At 65.7% G+C, this 11,814-nt stretch overlaps 1 protein-coding gene across 17 annotated transcripts in view; it reads right to left on the bottom strand.

The window, feature by feature from the left end:
- The window catches only part of ASPG (asparaginase), a 30,658-nt gene that overhangs the window by 1,324 nt on the left and 17,520 nt on the right, over nucleotides 1–11,814 (bottom strand). Inside the window, exons 7-17 of one of the 17 annotated variants that reach the window (XR_009223771.1) lie at nucleotides 11,197–11,309; nucleotides 9,657–9,755; nucleotides 8,308–8,490; nucleotides 8,100–8,213; nucleotides 7,514–7,630; nucleotides 5,883–5,978; nucleotides 5,435–5,598; nucleotides 2,899–3,161; nucleotides 2,693–2,779; nucleotides 437–536; nucleotides 7–87 (exon numbers count right to left, since the gene is read on the bottom strand). Coding sequence is in view for 14 of the 17 variants with exons in the window: in XM_058567827.1 (XP_058423810.1) it covers nucleotides 7–87; nucleotides 2,693–2,779; nucleotides 2,899–3,161; nucleotides 5,435–5,598; nucleotides 5,883–5,978; nucleotides 7,514–7,630; nucleotides 8,100–8,213; nucleotides 8,308–8,490; nucleotides 9,657–9,755; nucleotides 11,197–11,309 (1,317 nt within the window). In the remaining 3 variants the exon portion in view is untranslated. The other 16 variants (XM_058567827.1, XM_058567833.1, XM_058567837.1 and 13 more) reach the window with 16 other exon arrangements.

The raw sequence follows: 11,814 nt of genomic DNA, 5'->3' as shown, positions 1-11,814 counted from the left end.
ACTTACTGGGCCGGGGGCCTGGGCACCAACCCCACCCTGGAGGCTCTGCAGAAGGGTCACCACTTCCAGGTTCCCAGCTGTTTCTGCCTGCGGGAGGGTGCGGGGGGCGCTGCCTCAGGGAAGCTGAGCAGCAGCATGGCCTGGGCAGCCCCTCAGCCCCGCCCACCAGGACACCCCCAGCCCGCTCCTCCCGCCCAGGAACGCAGGACCCCGTGTCTCCTCCACTCTCCTGGTCCCCACAGCTCTGGACCCTGGGAAGGGCCTGGGACAGGAAGGGGGACAACCCCGCACAGCTCCCTCACGTGAAGCTCGTCCACCAAGAGAGCAGGAGTGGGGCATCTGGGGAGGGGTGGGGGGGGAGCGGTGGAACTGTCAGGGAGGCCTTCCTGGAGGAGGTGGCCTTGGCAAGGGCAGCGGGGGCAGTGGTGGCACTCACAACCAGAAGGGCGCTGCGCCCGTCATAGCCTGGCCGCTCCAGGTCAGCCCCTGCCTGCCACCATACCAGCAGGCCATCGCGGTCCCCGCGGGATGCCAGCCTGGGAGGGGAGCAGAGGAGGGGAGCGTGAGGGCCTGCCGGGCGCCCGCCCATCTGCCCACCTGCCTGCCCAGGGGTGCCCGGGTGCCTTTACAGAGCCAGCCCCAAACAGCTGACCCAGCAGCTGGGCCTGGGGCAGGAGTGCAGGCGTCGCTGGGGGCCGGCGGGCAGCCTGGAGTCCGGTTTCACCAGTGGGGTGACTGTGACTCAGGTCGAGCGCGCACACACATACTTGCATGCACACACCTGGGCACACGCACACGCATACACACACACCCCACCTGCTGAGTGCCACATATCAGCTTCAGATTTCACAACACAGCTCTCCCTGTGTGGGGTCCACAGAGGCAGGAAGAAAGTCTGAGGCAGCCCAGTGGTTCAAAGAGGGACACACAGGAGGCCCAGGGTTGGGGGTCCTGGATCCAGCAGGCTGCATGGGGGTGGTCCTTGGCCGGGAGAGGAGCCTGGGCCCGCCCGCCCTGGAGAAGGTGGTGTGGGGACATAGAGCACCTCCCAGGCCCTCACCAGGGTCCCACTCACCCTCCCGCCCCCACAAAGGGGTCTTGTGACTCCCTCCTGGTCAGGAAACAGCAGCCCCCACAGCGGCACTGGGTAATTTCTGGGGTGAATCATGCTGGATGGCACCACCAGCCCCTCCCCGACCTGCTCCAGGCCTCCCACACGGTTGCCACTGGGAAGGGCCAGCCGAGGGCCCCCAAACCCAGCCAAGCAGCTCAGGTCAGACCAGCCCTCTCCCAAGCAGAGGCCCGAACGAAGGTACCAGTGCTGTCGGTGGGACCTGGCTATCACTGGCCCCCTCCAGCTCAGTCTCCCCATCTGTCAATGGAGCCAACAAGGCCTGCAGCCCTGTCACCCCAGAAGTCCTTTAGAGCCTAGAGCAGTGGTTGTGGGCAAGCCCCTCCCTTCCTGGGGCTGGCCACCCCCCATCACGTCTGAGAGCCCAGCTTACCCCCGTTGTCACTGAGAAGGGCAGGGGACAGGCCAGCCAGCAGGATTTGTCCCCCAGGGACACTGAAGCCCAGGGCAGGAGCGGCTGAGGCCTTACAGGCACCAAGGCATGGGGGTTGGGGAGAAGCTGGCAGGTGGCGACGCAGGGCCAGAACTCTGGGTCCTCTTCCTGCCGAGCAGGCAGCTCACCCACCTCTCACTCCAGCCGGTCAGCCTGAGACACCACCGTCCTCACCCACTCCCCAGGCCTGGGGGCTCTGACTTTCAGGGACCCAGGCCCCAGCAGTCTCCAGCACCCGCAACCCCGGCTACCACCGGCGCCCTGGCCTGGCCTGGTGGACGGGCCTCTCCCTTTCTCCACTCCCCTACTCGGCCTCTCCCCCCTCCCTCCCTCCCTCCCTCCTCCTTGGCCCTCAGACCCTGCCCGTGGGCAGGCCAGGCTGGACACAAGAGGAGCTAGCGGGCAGCCTCGAGTCACCAGGCACAGGGAAGGCAGTGATGGGCATCAAAGGCTCCCCGGAGAGGGGGTCCAAGGGGACGGGGGGGAAGGAGCTGAGCTCTGCAGCCTCGGCCTGCCCTCTGCCTGGCCCACTGCCAGCACCCTCTCTGGGGACCTCCAGGGCCCCGAGCCCCTCATGCCTCAGTCTCCCCCAGGCCCGCCTTGGTGGTCATTCAGGGCAGCAGTGAGGTCAGACTCACGTTGGCAAGTGGCTGCTGTGCACCAGGGCAGGACAGCTGCGGGGCTGTGGTCAGTTTACCCCGTGACGGGGACCAGGCCTACCACCGTGCGGCCCACACTGGAGCTCACCCCGCTGGGGAGGACGGAGACTCTCGAGGCCTGTCACCATGCCCGGAGGGGGTCAACTCCCCTGCCCCCACCCCATCTACCCCAACCTCCCAAACGCAGCCCAGGCCTCCCCCAGCCCACACTCCAGCCCCTCTCCTGTGTGACGCCCCCGATAGCCTCCTCAAGCCCACACACATGCGTGCACGCACGCACACACACACACCACTTTGCTAGACTGTTCTCTCTGCCAGGAACAATGCCCAGATGCAGACCAAGCGCAGGGTGGGCTCTACCTCCTCTGAAGCCCCCACCCTGGCCAACCGTCCCTCCCTGCAAGCCTGGCATCCCTCCTGGAGGCCTGGCCCCACATCCTGGAAGCACAGGTGTGCTGTGGCCCTCACCTGCACAGCTCGGTCCCTGCGTCCTCCAGCTCCTGGGGGGACAGGCGGGCCCCGGCTGCCCGCAGCAGCCCAATGACACCCTGGTGCCTGCCGTAAGAAAGAGCGTGGTGACGTTGGCCCTGGCAGCCTCTGCTCAGATACCAGCAGGGCCTCATGTCCTGTGCACTGGACCAGGAACCCACCCACCCCAGACCAGGGCTGCTCACCCTCAGTCCCCAGCACTGGGCCCCACCCAGGGGCGTGGGTCAGCCCTGGCTGAGCAGCAACTCCATCCACAGAGAGAGGCCCCACCGTGGCCCCCCCCCCGGCCCACGCTGGGGCCCTAAGGCTTCCTGTGGGTGCCTGGGGACAGCTTGTCCTGGAGGACAGTCTCCACACCAAGCTTGTGGCCCCACTGCACACACCCACCAGTAGGCTCCCAACCAGGGCTGGGTCTGGGGAAGCTGAGTCAATCTGCCCAGATTCTGCCCTTGGAGTGAGATGAGGATGAGATAGAGATGAGACCGGCAGACAAACACCAACAGCGGGGTCAGGCTGGCGGCCCAGAGCAGGGCCCGGATGTCTGCGGGTGTCCAGAGGCCCCCACCCTGAGCCAAACCTGGATCCGCCCGCTGGGGTGAGTGGTCTGTGGGGCCTCGTGGGGTGGGGCCGGAGCTCAGGCAAGGTGGAGGAACAGAATGTGCAGAGGCCTGAGGCTGCCCAGCCTGCTGCACTGGGGACCTCGACTCTCATGGCATAATGGCTAACATGGTCCCCGTCCCGCCGCAACATTGGGGTGCACCATAAATTGCAAGATCACCCCACTTTTAGGGAGCCTGGGGAGGAAGACAGGGCCCCCCCAGGCCTTGCCCACAGCCCGCCCCCAAGAGCCCTCCAGGGTGAGGCAGCCCCTCCCCTCCACCACCCTAGGGCCCAGCAGGGCCGGGCAGGAAAGACTGGGAGACCGGTTTGGGGAAGAAGGTGTTGTGACAGCCGGAGGGATGAGGGGGCAGGACCAAGAGGGGTGAGCTCATCTCGCTACCCACCCACACTCAAGAACTCACAGCCTGAAATCTCCGGCCAGATCACCCCGGCCTGGATGCCAGGGGCATACCCCCGATGCAGCCCTTCACCTTCCGTCCACCAACAGGCCTGTTCTGAGAACCCCTCAATGCTCCAGGAGCCTGGGAAGGAAGATGCTCCCCCATCACCCCTTCACCAGGCTCACAGCGGGGGAGGGCGCCCGGGGCTCAGACACCCCCGAGGGCCTCTCTCCATGAGACTCATGAGCTCCCCCCAGAAATAACCTGGGTTCCTGCAGGCCAAGCACCCCCTGGGGAGAAATCCCAGGAGAAGCGGCGTCTGGGGGCTGCCGCAGACACCAAGCCCAGGTCAGCTTTGCATTTGGAAACAGTAAGACCACCGAGAATGAAGAGCCAAAGCCGTGACCTCAGCCCCAGAAACACACGTGCTCACACATGCATGCACACTCGCACACTCTAGATCTGACCCCGCTCTGGGCTTTGGAATGGGAGAGGGGGAAAGAGACCCTGGAGGGCCCCGCCCCCCCACCCACCAGGCCGAGGCCCACCAAGACTGCCTCGTGCCCACCCCCTTGGAGTATCAGAGTATTGACTGTCCTCAGAGCAGGCAGGGCCCAACACTCGGACAGATGCCAGGCGGGCCTGGGGAGGACAGGAGACTCCGCCCCACCCCAGCAAGGGACACGCGGGCGTCCTCAGGCCCGATGCCCACTTCTCCCGCCTCATGCTGGTGGGGTGTCCAGGCCCTGTGCCCTGCCTGCCCAACCATAGGGGCAAGGGGTCAGAGCTGGGTGGGAATGGGGGGAAGTCCTGTGACCCAGGCTCCTGGTTGGTGACCACCGCTTGGGCGTGTTTTCCTTCAACATTGATCCTCAGACAAACACCCCTGCAAGCTGCAGCCCCCAACACGCGCATGCATGTTGCAAGTGAGGGTGCGGAAGCCCAGGCAGAGGCCTGCAGGGAACCCCAGCCTCTCGCCCTGGCTGCAAGGCCGGGTGCCCCTACCTCTCCGCCCAGTGTCGTCTGCCCTCCTTAGGAGACTGGACCTCAGGTGCCCGCACCAGCTGCCCAGGGCCTCGGTGCCTCAGCAAGAGCTGGGCTCTGCGAGTTCCACCTGGGCGGGGGCCCCAGACACACCCCCTGTTAAAAAGCCAGGGTTTGTTGGGTGGGGCCAACTTGGGGGGCCCCCTCCCACTACTGTGCAGGCTGAGCTTGCCCCCAGGGGCACCTGTGCCCATCCCAGCCTGACGTCTGGCTCCGTGTAGCCTGCTTTATACCTGGCCCATCCCGGGGCTGGGTGGGGGGCTTCTTCCCTTGCCCCACCCCCCAGCCCCACAGGTGCGCATAGATGACTCGGGGAACACACTTTCTCCGTGTTTTTCTTTTCTAGAAACTCCGTGCCAGGGTCTTGCTGGGCCTGCCTTGCTCCATTTGGAATTCATCTCCTCCAGGAAGCCCTCCCTGACCACCCTGCCCAGAGTCCGTCCTCCCTGTCTGGGCCCTGTTCACACCTGGCCGGGCCACTGCCAGTACCTGGGGCCCAGGCTGGGGGTGGGCGAGGGTCTGGGAAGCAGGTGTCCTTGGCTCCATCCAGCTCTGCCAAGGGAAGCTGTGTGACCACAGGCAAACCGGCAGCCCTCTCTGAGGCAACTCTGTCCAGGCCCACCCCCTGCGGCATCCCCGCCCGTACATCCACCCGGGCCCCAGGTCCCCTGAGTACCTGCCCCTCACGGCCAGCAGCAGCGGACTGAGGCCGTCCTCGTCTCGGGCACTCACGTCCACCCCACTCTGCAGCAGCATGGTGACCACCCCGGCGTGGCCTCCCCGGGCGGCCGCGTGCAGCGGAGTTTGACCGTTGAAGTTCTCCAGGCTCAGGTCACTGCCCTGTGGGCACATCACCCACTGAGGGAGGGCTGGGCAGGGACAGGAAAGCCAGAGGGAGGGGACGGGGGGGTCGGGGTGCAGCCCAAGGGTGAGGCCTGGCACAGCCACTGTGACCCCCTTAGCTGCAGTGAGGCCCCGCCAGCTGGCCGCACAGCCCGGCAGACCAGGGCGCAAGGGTTAGTGGGCCCCAGGGAGAGGCCACCCCACCCACAGCTAGCCAGCACCCCCATCCCCGGGGCCTGGCGTGGCTGAGGCTGATCTCCAAGGGTGGGTGGGGGACTCACCAGCTCCACAAGCGCCTGCAGGGCCTCCAGGTCGCCGGCGTAGGCCGCGGCACAGGCCAGGCTGGGCATTAGGACGTCCCGCACGGCATTAGCCCCCTGGGTGGGGGATGGGGGCTTCCTGAGACCACGCCTTTCCCTGGGGTGCTCAGCCACACCCCCCAGGAGCAAGCAGGGTGAGGAGCAGCGTCCCCTTACACAAAGGAACCGGTGGGTAGAGCCGGCAGGGCCCAGGGCCCAGGGAATCCTGCCCCCACACCATGCTGGCAGTGGGTCCGGGACAGGGGTCCAGCCACCTCCTTAGTCACAACATGTGAAAAGAAAGAGCGTGAGCATCACACCCAGAGGCCCACCCAGGACCTCCCCCCGGGAGCAAGCCCAGGACATGAGGCTACGATCTATCTCCATCCTCACCAGCTATGTGGCCAGGGCCTGCCACCCGCCCGCCCGCAGAGGTCCATTTCCTTGTCTGTCTCCACCGCCACCAAGGATGCAGGCATAGACTCATAACGAGGCATGCGCCTGGGGGACTGTGGGAAGGGAAGCCTGGCCCCCTCCCCAGAGAGAAGGGCCTCCACACAACTGCACGGTCCCCGCAGAATCGCCAGCACTGGGAAAGGGGTGGGTCGTCCAGGAGCTCCCGGAGATGCCGGAAGGCCGGGGGCTCCCAGTAGAGGCCCCGCAGGCAGCCCCGCACCTGGCCCAGCCCATGCTCAGCCTGGCACCCATGGCCGGGCCTGATCACAAAGTGCTGCCCGCCGGCCTGCATCCCTCGTGTCATTAAGGCCCGACGCAGCCACCCTAATAACAAGCCATACACATCCCAGCCTCTTCCGTCTGACCATCGCCCGCCCCCACCAAGCAGCAGTTAACATCACTGAAGCTCTCCAAGACAGGTCTGTTCCCACCCCACTCTGCAGGGGGGAAACTGAGGCACATGACATGACCCCAGGCAGCACTGGGACATAGTGCTCTCTGTACCTGCTGGCCTCCCGCGCCAGGTCTGGACGCCTCGCCTAAAGGCCAGGTGTGCATGTGGTGGGGCACCAAGAGGCCCCAGTCACCCCTGTGGGCCTGGCCCAGCCTGAATCCCAGACCCCAGACCCTTAGCAAGTCCTCGGCACCTTCCTGGGTCCTGGCCTGGTTGAGAAGCCAGCCTTGCAGCTCCCCACTGCTCCAGGTGCAGCCATGGGGCCCGGAGCCCTGGTCTCAAGGGGCCCTGGTGTTCAGAGCCTGGGAGACCCCCGAGCAGGTGCCCCTCCTGCCAGCATCCATGACAGGCGGCACACCCACCTTGCCTGAGTGCTCCCCACCTCACGAGGCAGCCCTGCAACCACGGCCGGCAGTGACAGTCAGCAGGGCATGGCCCCCCGCTGCCCACCGAAGTGACCAGGCCACGTTCCGCCCACCGTCTGCACACCTCACACCCTCCGCTAACCCGCCCAGGTCCCTTGCTGCGCCGCTCCACCAATCCCTGAAACCCTCCCACTGTGGACCCTAGCCCTCCACCTGGGCAAAAACCAGGCTGTGCCCGGTGGCTTTCTGCTCGTGTGCTGGAGTGACGACAGCCGTGGCTGGCACCTGGCACATCCCTTGGGGACCCCCCACACCGCTCCACCCACACTGGGCAGTACCTGGCTCAGACTGAGGAGCTGGGCTACCCCGTGGCCCAGCATGCTGTCCGGCAGAGGGAGCCGGTGCTCATCCACCGCGGGCAGCGTCATCTCCCCCCGGAGGTCCCTGGCCAGCAGCTGGGGGAGGAGTACACAGAGAGCCAGCTCTACCAGGGTCAAGCCTCCCAGGTGTGGGGTGAGGGCTGCCCTGGGCCTCAAACTCCTCTGTTTGAGCTCCATCCATCAGGCCTGAACTCGATCCCACCAGGCCCCTGTACCAGGCCCGCCCTACCCTCCATCCCTATAGCTCAGGGTCTCCCAAGGCCCCAGTGGCCTCTGCCCAGCCCGAGGGCCTGGGGCCAGCTGTCTGAGGCCTGCCTGGGAAGCGTTGGGGAGGAGATATTCTGGAAGCAGTTTGAGGAACCTCAGCCCGAGCCAGACCTGAGGGACCCCAAGAAGGTGAACGGACAGACAGTGCTGGGGCTTGAGGTCGGCAAGGGGTTGGGGGACCACCCCCGTCCCTGTCCCTTTCCACACGGAGCTGCACATCCCCTGGACTGGGCCCCACTGTTGGCCCAAGTCACACCCCAGCCCGAGGGGCACGCACCTCCTTCCTGCTGTCCAGGCTCAGCCCCGGCTGGCCCAGCACGTAGGACAGCTTGGCCAGGGCAGCCTCCGACGTCATGTCAAAGCCCGAGACGATGCCTGCACCCGCCACGGCCTGAGAGGGGGGCACGGGTGGGAAATGCGGTGTAGGGGTCAGCCCAGCTCGCCCTGGGCCCTCCCTCTCCAGGCCTCGGTTTCCCCGTCCCCACCATGCCGGCTGCATAGTCCGAGGTCACAGCGCCCTGAAGGCAGTGGGTGCAGTTGACGATGACGAGGCCTCGCTCAGCCGCTGCCCGCAGCTCCTGCAGCAGGTCGGGCTTGGTGGGTCCGTTCCCTGAGCCAAAGGTCTCCATGACCACGCCCTTCAGGGGAGGCTGCAGGAAGGCCCGAACCTGCACAGGACAGGGAGGCAATGGTGAGGGCCTTTGCTTCCTGCTCCAGCCACAGGGACCAACAGGCTTGTCCTGTACCTTCCGGGTGCAGCCAGAAGCAGCACGGGGCACCCACCCCTCTCCCAGAATGGCCATGGTCCACGTGGAGAGCTCCCCACCACGTCCTCCCAAAGGGACGCCTTGTCCCCTTTTAAGTGTTTGAGGCCGTGGTTGGTGTGGTGATAATCAGAACACCATAAAATGGGTCAGAGGAGGTCACGGAGCCAGCTGGAGAGGAGCAGAAAAGGCCGTCAGAAGCCTCACCAACTGAGGCTCCACCAGGCCAGGCTGCTCCTTGGCCCCTCCAGGCCCCAGCCCCTCCACCGGCCCGCAGCTCTGCCCCATCTGCCACACAACAGGGGATGCTCCCAGCAGGCCGGTATTTGCGGAAAGGGCCTTGCAGCTAGACACACGGGCAGGGTTCCTCATAGGCCAGGGCTGCAAGGCTCCACTCAGAAGACAGTGGACGGAGCCTTGGGTCCACCTGGCACAAGTATGGTCCCCACTGTGGGGACACCTATTCCCCAGCTCAGCCATGTCCTGTGCCGGGTGCTGGTGGGTGCGACCCACAAGCCTGGGGCCGGCCACCATGTCTGTCCCTTAATCTGCCACACAAGTGGGAGCCCAAGGGCCAAGCCACTGGCCTGGGGGATGACACTTCTGTGCAGGCAGGCACGTCCACCCATCTGGTGTGTCCCCCATCAGAACCTTCATCCTTCATCAGAAATGCCAGGTTCAGCTCCCTCTGCCTCTCCAGGTAGAAGCCAGGGATGAACACACACTTGTCCCTGGCAGACACCCAGGAGCAGGGGGACTGGACACCAGGACCTGCTGCAGGCTGGTGCTCGCCACCAGTAGGCCCTGCCTGGACGGCCCGAGTCCGGGGAGAACCGTAACTGCCAGCCCATCAGACCCCGTCCCCCTGCCCAAGCTTTGCCCAGCTCTGGTGCGGGGGGAGAACAGGGCTGCGGAGCCAGCTTGGTGGCTCTGTATTCCCCTCACCACAGTGTGTTCTAGAAAGACTTCACAGGATGGCAGGATTTTCCCAGAGAGATCCTGTGCAGCTCAGCCCCACTGAGCACGGCAGGCTTGTGCAGCCTCTGGCTACTGTAAAACTTAAGACCCACCCTCACAGGCCAGGACCCGCCTGGTGGTGAGAGCCTTGAGCGTGGGATCCCTGTCCAGCAGTCCCGGCCACCAGCGTCAGCTCCTGGGACGACCCTCATCTGCAAGACCAGCCCTCAGTGGAGCGAGCCTCCGATACCCTCATTCTGGTCCTGCCCGTGAGCCGTCATCAGGAGGGTGCCGTGACCCAGGGAGGCCCCACAGCCTGGCCTCAGTGCCCTCCAGGACCCGCCTCCTCCTCTGAGGGTCTCTGCCCTTGGCAGGGGCCCGCAGAGGAAAGGCCATCATGGACCCTCAGCCTGCAAATGACACGGAGCCCCAGAGGACAAGTGACGGCAGGATGGCGGGGGGCACAGACACCAGGACCGGTCCTTTGCCTTTGTCTGCAGGGTGCTGGGGTCCTGGGTGCATGTGGCCCCTGTCCCGGCTCTCAGGAACAGCGTCCAGGACGATCTCTGGGCCAGTCCCTGGTAAGGCCGTGCCGTTTGCTTGAACAATAAGCCCCATCTTCCCCACCCAGCCATGCTCAGTACACACGTGGTCGCGTCTCACTCACTTGCCAAATACTGCAGAATGCCTGCCCTATGCTGGGTCCCGCAACAGGCATAGGGGACATGTGGAACAGAGACCACCCGTCTGTCCCCAGCGCCCTGGGAGGGCAGTAGGTACCACTTCACAGACTGCAGCCCAGAAGTCAGAGGCAGCCCAGTGCTGAGTCCTGGCAGCTGGGACTGGCACCCTAGCCACGCCCTCCTGCCGCCCTGCCGGGCCACCCTGTGTGTGGGGATGCACCCGTGAAGCCACATCTGTCCAGACAGAGGAGGGGGCCCCAGGGCCCAGCTGGTCACGGCACTGAAGCAAGTGTGTTCTGAGCTGTGGTGTCCGCCACCCCCGCCTCCCTGCAGCCTGGCAGTGCCTCCAAGCCCAGCGCCAACCCCCCCACCCACTCTAGCAAAGCCCAGAGGCACCTTTAGCCCAGAGACCCTCCGTCCAATGGGCTGCATGGCCTCGAGCCCAACTCACAGGGCAGGACAGAGGCAGGTGCTACAGCCGCCACAGTGACAGCTGGTAGCTGAGGGATCGATTGCAGGGCACAGATAGAGACCACCAGAGCAGCAACAGAGAGAGCAGAGTCCTGGGGCCATACCCCACGGGCCCCAGAGGAACCGCAGGTCCAGGCGCCGTGAGTCCATGGGCGTCCACAGGGACAAGCCCACATCGCCCATCAGGTGAGACAGGCCTGGAGCCTCGGCTGAGCGGGCAGGGGCGGAGGGGCAGGTCTCAGGACTCGCGCGGGGGCAGCGCACAAAGGGCTCAGCCCTGGCTGTGAAGGCTGAGGGGCTCAGTGCGATTGCTGTTCTCTGAGGGCCTGGGCCTGAAGTGGGCCTTGGGTGACGGGAGGGGAAGTGCAAAGGAGACAGGATGGGAAGGGAGGGGGACCACACGAGCTGGTGCAGGCCCGGGGGAGCCACGGGGGGTGTGGGAGCCGTGGAGGGGCACTCGGGGCCGGCAGGTGTGTGCTGGGCCGGGGCGGGTCCCTACCAGGGCGGCGGGGATCCCAGGGTAGAGACGCAGCAGGCCCACGTCACGCTCCATGCTGCTGTGCACCACCAGCCGCTCCGGCCCTCGGACCTTCCGCACCAGCTCCCGGGTGACTGTGAGGACAGAGAGACTGAGCGTGGACCTTCAGGCAACCTGCCAGCCAAGACCCCAGCCCAGCTCCTCCAGCCCCACTGTGCCGTCCAGTCTCCCTTGGGCGTTTTCAGAGCCCAGAGCCTTCGCATGGCCAGCAGCCCCTCCTGCCTTGCCTCCACCCCCGAGACAAATCCTGCCAGCCCTCGGCGCGCTCATGCCAGGGACGCAGCCCCAGTCTCTGCCAGGCTCTGTGGAGGGCACAGAGTTCAGGGGCAAGGAGGAAAGAGGCCTGTCGGAGCCTTGCAGGCTGCATAGGAGTGTGTGGGGGAAGGAGGAGGAAGGGCATTCCAGGCAGAGGGAACAGCGTGTGCAAAGGCTAAGAAGCACAACAGACGTGGCAAGCTGAGGAATCACAAGCAGTTTGTTGTCCTGGATCCCAGGAGCGGTGGGGGTGGCAGTCTCTGACCATCCAGCCTCACTCGCCCCTCGCTGGGCACCTACCGTGCCCACGGCCCAGTGAGTCAA

This window comes from Diceros bicornis, chromosome 24 (genome assembly GCF_020826845.1).
Source record: "Diceros bicornis minor isolate mBicDic1 chromosome 24, mDicBic1.mat.cur, whole genome shotgun sequence".
NCBI lineage: Eukaryota > Metazoa > Chordata > Mammalia > Perissodactyla > Rhinocerotidae > Diceros > Diceros bicornis.
Note: the sequence above shows the minus strand (reverse complement) of the source record. Positions and strands in the feature narration are given on the sequence as shown.